The sequence below is a fragment of the Populus trichocarpa genome, chromosome 5 (assembly GCF_000002775.5).
Source record: "Populus trichocarpa isolate Nisqually-1 chromosome 5, P.trichocarpa_v4.1, whole genome shotgun sequence".
In the NCBI taxonomy this organism is placed as follows: domain Eukaryota; kingdom Viridiplantae; phylum Streptophyta; class Magnoliopsida; order Malpighiales; family Salicaceae; genus Populus; species Populus trichocarpa.
In genome coordinates, this window is record NC_037289.2 from 10,749,977 (window position 1) to 10,757,908 (window position 7,932).

General features: G+C 34.0%; 1 protein-coding gene across 4 annotated transcripts; it reads right to left on the reverse strand.

Annotated features, from left to right (window-relative positions):
• Nucleotides 1-824: 824 nt before the first annotated feature.
• On the reverse strand, nucleotides 825-4,807 carry LOC7489729 (B3 domain-containing protein Os01g0234100). 4 transcript variants are annotated; one of them, XM_024602212.2, is made up of 7 exons: nucleotides 4,572-4,807; nucleotides 4,232-4,312; nucleotides 3,293-3,324; nucleotides 3,030-3,186; nucleotides 2,723-2,929; nucleotides 1,829-1,919; nucleotides 825-1,727 (listed from the first exon to the last, which is right to left on the reverse strand). In XM_024602212.2, the coding sequence occupies exons 1-7, from the start codon at nucleotides 4,593-4,595 to the stop codon at nucleotides 964-966; spliced, it is 1,356 nt and encodes a 451-aa protein (XP_024457980.1). In that variant the 5' UTR covers nucleotides 4,596-4,807; the 3' UTR covers nucleotides 825-963. The 4 variants fall into 4 exon arrangements, with proteins under 4 accessions (XP_024457980.1, XP_024457979.1, XP_024457977.1 ...); XM_024602211.2 differs by having other exon boundaries at nucleotides 3,030-3,192; nucleotides 4,572-4,805; XM_024602209.2 differs by having other exon boundaries at nucleotides 4,506-4,803.
• Nucleotides 4,808-7,932: the final 3,125 nt, after the last annotated feature.

A 7,932-nucleotide genomic window follows, 5' to 3' on the forward strand; every position in this document is an offset into this window, starting at 1 on the left:
GAGAATTTAACTTTGTAATTTTTTCGGTCTTACCTTCAATGAGGTAATCTCAGTCTCATGATCTGGGTCACGGGTTTGGATGATTAGTCAGTATTGATTTTGATCTTTTTTTAGGTTTTTTTTTAATAATTGTTTTTTAATTTTATCTTCGACAATAAAGTGGTTGGCGATTGGACTTAATGATCTTTTTCAATTTTCTTTCTAAGAAGTTATACTGATCTAATATCTTGGGTCGCAGGCTTAGTAGATTAAGTTGATTCAAGTCTTTTTTTTTCATTGCTTTGTTAAAAAAATGATTCTTTTCTAATTTTTTTCCTTTAACATTGGATTGATTTGAGAATTGAGGTTTATAGTTTTATTTAATTTCACTTTTTACAAGATTATTCAAGTCTCACGATTAGATCACAAATTTGATAGACTAGCTCGAGTGAACTCGGGTTTTTTTTTTTCTTTTTTGGAATCAATTTTTATTTTTAATTTTACCCTTTAATATTTAGAATTAAATTTCAATTTTTTTTTTTCATTTTTCTTTTTTTTTGTAAAACTACCACATTCTCATTTATAATATCAGTAGGCCCTTTTTTTTTTTTTGCAGTTAACCATTGTCTCTTTTTTTTTAACTCAGTTTACTTACTTTCATTGCTTATTTTTTATTATATTATTAAATTAATTGAGTTTATTCAATTAAATCAATCACTCAGAATCAAAATTTTCTTCGTTCTTCGAAAACACTTGTATCTCATATTCATCCTTTTTTACGTTAGTGGAAATTTGAGCCACCCCACAGCAGCGCAAACCACCAGTATAGTAAAATCCTACAAACGTTCAAAAGTCACAGCATTGTCTACATGATAAATCATAAAAACATACATGTTTACAAACGTTGTTTACAGCCAAACAAAGCACGGGGTGTCACCAGGGAGAAAAAAGAAAACGCACTGACAATAATATGCCACGAATACATCACCATGGAGCAAGAACCTGCTCCTGGAACTTGAGGTCATAGCCTTCAGCTTTCGACTTGAGCCTTTCAACATTAGCACCATACCTTTCATAGGCTTCCTTCAATTCCACAAGCTTTGCTTCAAGACTTTTTATCTCATCTTCTGTTAGCACTCGTTCGAATCTAGCTTCTAGATACCTCCTTGTTTTTGTGGCACCTTCTGAATCGAAGGCAAGGCTCAAAAGCCGGCTTAGCCTGGCACGTAAAAATCCAACATTCATGCCAAAAAGCTCAGAAGCCTTCAAAGCCTTGTCCCAAGTAGCAAATTTATCTCGTGAGGTGGTAAGAGTACAAGCTCTCATTGCATCTGCAATATTAACAGTTTCTGAAATGATTCCAGCAATCAGCTTAAAATTAACTCCCTTGATAAGATTGTCATGAAGAAATGCATTCTGATTGCAGCAGAGTTTGTAGTACTTATTCCGAATGTCTTCTGAAAGTTCCGAATCTAAAACTAACCCATCAACCAGAATGTTGAAATCCTCAAAGCTTTTGATGTCTTTAAAATGAACAGCAGGCAACGATAACTTGAAACCTTCTAGAACTTCTGAACCAACCTCTTCACTATCATTTTCAGATTGCTCGGCGGGTTGGCCAGCTTGCGGGACTGACAGTCTCAGTTGGCCAGACTTCTTATTCTTCTTTTGGACAACAGCTTGTGGAAGAGACCTGGGACGCTTCCTCTTTGAACTTTTACAAGCAGCGGTCTTCATTTCGGCACTATCTATTTTTATCAAGTTTGACACCCAGTAGCAACAAAGAAATATTAGAAATACCATACACAGCACACCAAAAATTGCAAGACAGAGACATTAACCAACTTGCCTGCAACATTTTGTTTAATTTGAGCATCCAAATTCAGCAGACATAGAGCACCATCCACTTCCGTCAAATCATTAGCCCTTATTATGTACACCTGCATCAAGAAATCAGATACTTATAATGAAGCAATGACTCGAATAGTAAAGCTTCAGTAAAAGGAAATCACAACTCCTCTCATGATTCACACCACTTTTATTGCTGAAATCTACCAAAGTGGAAAATTTACAGTTTGGCCATATTGAACAAGGGAAAGTTGTTCCTACTTCAATAGAATCAGAAGGCAAGGCAAGGAATGGCACCAAACAAATTAGGAAAGTGTTAACTTCTATTTTTCACAGAAGTTACTTATTCTCTAAAGGTATCTTATATGTATTATAGGTGGATAGGCACTTTGTATTACACTTTCAAAAGGTTTCTCAAATGTGCATTCAAATAATTGACTGGCTTCACAAGAGGTAGGACTTCAAATAACAAAGTGTGTCATAGACATTTTACATAGACCGCAGATGATGTAACATGCACTAAATGATCCTGGGAAAGCAGTAAGGAGTTAATTTTGCCCCATTTATCATGTTGTTCAGGATCCAGTCCCAAAAGGATTATTGGTCATTTCTCCTGGCACTCTCTTGTCAAATCCAATATGATGTAGAGTTATTTCCATAATTCAGCCATCATTCGACAAAATTCCTAGTTTCCAAACAGGAATCATCCTGCCACCAACCAAATGGAAGATAATGAATCATTTCCAGCAAGTTCTAAAACATTTTCTACATTAATGTGCACAAGAGCCATGCACATTACATTAAAAGCAGTCATTTCTAAGTTTTTGCATACCATTGCAGAAGTGATGAAAGAAAAGGTCAGTTTATGAATGTGACAATCAATTCAAACCATCACCTTAAGAGTGCAAGACCCAGTTAATTGAAAGACTAATGCATCCCCCTCAAACAATTGGTGAGCAACACAGAATTGTCTCCAACCAGCACTCAAGCCTGTCTTATATGCGATGTATTTCATCTTGAATTCCTTCCCACATTCATCTTGCAAAGTCACAGTAGTATCCACAGATGGCAAGTGTGCTCTACAGAATGTTCCAGGAAGCCCCTGTTATGCAAAAATATCCAAGTAATAGCATATATGAACTGTGTTTTGTGAGGTTATAATCATAAACCAACTCAAGCTCATGCAATTCCATTGCTCTTACCATCCAAAAACAACTAGCAACATGTGATCTGACCAAAGATTTCACAAAGCTAGGGAATGCCGGTTCTAGATTGGATTGAACCTCTTCTGCCCGAATCATAGCAGATGACTTACCATCTCCAACAGTGGTCGATCTTTGAACCGGAGCCTTATTCTGCCTACAACTTCAGCAAAAGCAGGGAGAAAATGATCACAAGTTAGATTTTCAAAAGCCAAACAGCTAAGACTGGAACACATAAAAGGCATAGTGGCTTCCTCACTGACCAGATACACTTCCCTGCATGACCTGATATCACCTGTTCAAGAATTTATTACAGTTCCTGTTAGTATAAAACCGAAACAGCAACATATATCAATATCTAATTATGGTCCTCGTGAACTGAGTGGGATTTTGACAGGAAAAATTTACAGACAATCCTGCATATAAGCAAATTTTAAGTGCTCTCAAGAGTATTAACAGCACTCTTGATGCTGCAAGGCCAAGACTTTATCAATGCCCCATATACATCTTGAGGGGCAATGCCATTGATACCCTCATTATAATAGAGAACTAAAGGCATCTAGATTAATTTTGGAAGACAAAATCAGAATGACATAAAACATACCACAGGAAAGGTTAGAAAACACAAGGAAAACCATCTCATGCATTTCAGAAAATTGAGACATCGGCAAGAAACAAAGTCTAAAAATCCAGTTGCGCCCTTGTTATATCAGGGTCGGAAAATCCCAGATGCATAGAAAAGTGTACGGGTCCAATTAATTTGCTTAGTTGATTAAATTCAGTTCAGTAGATGCTAGATGGGTAAATAGTTTTGGAAAAAGCATCAAGATAAAACTAATATTTTACGGGTAGTAAATCAGCTTGCTACATAATGGCACCGGTCTTATGCATAGGGTGGTTTATACTTTATACTTGCAAAGGAAATGGAAAACAAAAAGGAAAAACTCTGTCCCCCAATCTTTTCTAACAAGAAAGGGCTTATATCCATCCATGCTCATAAAATCAGACTAGAGAATACAGCACTAAGCATCGGAGCAATGCCGTGATAGCAAACAATAGAAATGGTCCATTGTTAACAGGATAGTTTCGTCTAAACCTACACAATATTGTAACTCCTGCGCATGTCAGGCATTACTCACAGCTTTTGGCTTTGGATGGAAAAGAATACCGAAGCAACAACAGGAAAGAAGAGATATTCTTACAAACTTGAGTTTCGGATCCGAATATCTTCTCTTAATCTTAAGATGCTTTTCAGTAGCCTCCATCGGACTCTTCTGTTTACCCTGCCAACATTTAAAAACCTAATCACCTTTTTTAAAAAAAAATCGGAACACATTAATTACTGCTGCAATAAAAAAGAAACAGGTAGAAAAAAGCGAGATCTGAAGTGTCCGGAGGAGCTAGTTTCTGGAAATCTCGTAAGAAACCAAGGAGGTTAAGATAAGCAGCAAGAGAGAGAGGGAGAGGGAGAGGTACGTCTTTGACAGATTTGAGCTGCTCTTTATTAAACAGCAGCGGTTTAATGAAATCAGTTTCTTCTACCTCCTTCTTCACTCTTCCGCTCATAGTTCCTTCTTCGCCGGAATTTCTGAATCACCACCACAGGAAACCACAACCCTGTCCTGCCCTGTCCTGTCCTGGAATTCAATGTTGCTTGTTGCTACAACATTGTTTTTGTAAGCGCTGGGTTGGGACGACTTGGTAATCCGATTGGAGAAGGTGCAAAACGACTGCTTAACTGTTCTAATGAAGGTCGTTTTGGCTGGCTCTTCTTATCACGTGCCTTATTTGTGTGCGCCTGTCCTGCACCATTGCTGTTTTTTTTTTTCTTTTCATGAGTTTTTTTTTTTAGAAAAAAAACTATTCCTACCGGACATGAAATAGGATTTAAAAAGAGAAATTAAATGCATAATCAAGCAAGAATCGGATTATATGTTATCTTTTGAGCCTGCTGCTCAGAGAGAGTATTAAAACTAGGCTTGGACTAATAATATTAATATGATTTTTTATTTTTATTTTTATCAACAAGCCTGACAAATTAGATGAAAGTACGTATTTTTCTAATTTGTCAAAAGTCACTGCCGCTACATTGCTTTTGAAGCCATGAACGATGAAAACCCACCCACTACCGAGCTACTACTAAAAAAGAAAATTACCCTCTTATCCTGTAATATAGTCTAAATATGTTTTAGATTTTATTGCGCTCGTAGCCATTTATATTATCTACTCTACCTATTTAAAAAAATCAATAAAAATATTTAATTATTTATAAATTTATTATTATTTTTTATTTAATAATGAAAGAGCACTTACAATATTAATATTACAACTTTACCATCAAATTAATATTATAATTTTACTAATTCTGTTTTTTTTAAAAAAACCAAAACTGTATTTCATCAAATACAAACTTTGTATGCAATCACACATAATTCTCCTCCAGATTCGAAAAGTGAATCTAAGAAAATTCAAGAAACAAGCAAAAGAGTTTGACAATTTAGATAATTGCATTAAAGGGGACAAATAATATAGATAAGGAATTCAACCAACTGATTCCATGGAACCTGCTTCATATAGAGATATTCTACACTCTTTACCAAGTTCATGACTTTTCATTACAAGTCAACTTATGCCGTGTAGAACAAATAAGAAGAAAATAAAAGCTTGCCAAAAAATAAATTCTCTCAGAGTATCAAATACCAGATCATAGGGCTAATTCACACTAAATTTGCAATTAGTGGAACTCTCTCCCTCAATCACATGCAATAATTTGTGGCTAAAAAATATTTACAACTACGACTTCAATTTATGGGCACTTCAATGCAATCATGATAGTAGTAGACTCATCCACATTTCCAGCTTCAATGCTAAAAAAAAAAAAATTGACATTGCAATACAAGGCTAAAGCTTTGTCCAATTTGGCATTGTGGTAGCAACAACGACAAAAAAACAAATACTGAATTAAAATATTTTGTTAATACAAACTACACTTTTTTTATATGGACCCCACTCAAAAACTGAGGTCGAACCTCAGTTTATGAGAAGTAATTTTTATTTGCTTCTCCTTCTCTTATGCGTGGAGAGCGTCTCCACTGTTCACGTGAACAATGGAGACTGTTCCTACTGTTCTGGCTAGACTGGGTCCAGTCTAAAGCTAAAAATGCATTGAACCGTATCCGACCCAGTAAAATAAAAAAAAATTATTTTATTTTTTATTTTTAATTGTGTTTTATTCAAAAAAAAAACTAGTGTTTCATATTATTCAATTACACTACATAAATTAGAAGAGGATCGTCTGATGACGTAACATTTGTAGAATTTGATCGCAATCCCAATTTTATTCCTGATGATATTTTACCTGATATTGTTGCGCGCTTACGAAATCAATGAAATTGTAGACCTTGTCGGATGTATTTCATACGTGATGGAATTGTAGATAGTTTAATGGAAAAATAAAAAAATATTTTTATATTAAGTATTATTCATTTCATGATGTAATAGCAGTAATTAAATTTAAAATATTTAAATTAAAAACTATCAATATTAATATATTTTTTAAAAAAAATATTTCTAACCTCAATTTGAAAAGCATTCTTAACCAAACACATTAAACTATTTTTTGTTCAACCTCAATTTCAACCATAGTTTTAACCAAACATATATAAATATCAAACTAACCTCAACCAAAAGTATTTTTTTATAAAACAACTTTTTTTAAATCACAACCACAACAACTACCACAATACCACAACCTTAAAAAAGATTAAGAAATTAAGGTTTTGGGAAAAATTGAGTGGTTTAAATTAAAATTAAAGGTTATTTCCATCTCTTCAAAACTAAACAAACAACATAATTGATAATAGAACATCTATCTACAGCCCTCCATTATCTATCTTAAAATTACATACCTGCTTAGTTTTCCTTTTATCTAAACCATTTCCATTTGATGTCAGGAAATAAAGAAGTCAATGAGAAACAACAATTTTTAGGTTTGATTTAGGATTTGAAACTCATCTCTATTTGAAAGAGAGAGAAATTTTGGAATGTGAGATTCCACCACTCAGTATCTACAACCTCACTAAAACATGAATCCATGTGAGAAATCGATGTTGAATATTTAGAATGTTAGAATGTCTTTGCACACCTGCTAGACTTGACTCCAAGACAGTCTGGACTTGATGCTGCTCAGAAGCTGGATGATGGATTTGCAAATTAAGGATTTAAATGGGAAATAATTTTATGAATTTATGAGATATTTGGAAATATAGGAAGATAGGCTTGATTTAAGATGGTGAATATTCAGTACAAGAGATTTTGGGACCTGATATTTCTAGATCTCTTTACTTAGTGGCTTATGGCTTTGTTGGTAGAGGTTTATGGATCGATGGGCATCATTTTTTTTTTTTTGTAGTAGGTATAATTTGAAAAATCTTACAAGGAAAAACAAATTGGCATGGCAAACTAATGGAAGGACTAAGTTGCAAAACAAATATAAAATTACAGGGATTTAGCATAATGTTTTCTGAAGGTTTTTCTCTACTATCATGTACTCGGGTTCGCTACAAGTTATTCATGTTAGGGCATCTCCAATGCTCAAGCTAAAACAAAATCCAAAAGGAAAATAATTAATTTGGCTTATCATCCTTTATTTTGCATGCTCATAGACAAAATCCATTTTATCTCACAAAATGTTATTTTTATATATCTTCGGGGAAAAAAACTATAATTGGAGAGAGGAAATCTAGCTGTTGATTTACAAGATTAAAACTTGAACATGATAAAGAGATGAGTTAACAATTTGGCTATTTAAATAGCATTTTTCATTAGAGTGCACACAACAACAACAAAAAAAAGCTATATTTATACTATTTAAAATATTTATTAACAATTTGGCTCTTTTAGA

What these genes read in the sequence shown, in the direction of transcription:
- LOC7489729 (XM_024602208.2), bottom strand. Translation starts at nt 4,595, where the DNA reads ATGAGCGGAAGAGTGAAGAAGGAGGTAGAAGAAACTGATTTCATTAAA. An exon ending in TTGCTAGTTGTTTTTGGATG is followed by an intron (nt 2,930 to 3,029) that starts GTAAGAGCAATG and finishes TTTGCATAACAG; the next exon opens with GGGCTTCCTGGAACATTCTG. An exon ending in CTGGGTCTTGCACTCTTAAG is followed by an intron (nt 1,920 to 2,722) that starts GTGATGGTTTGA and finishes TTCTTGATGCAG; the next exon opens with GTGTACATAATAAGGGCTAA.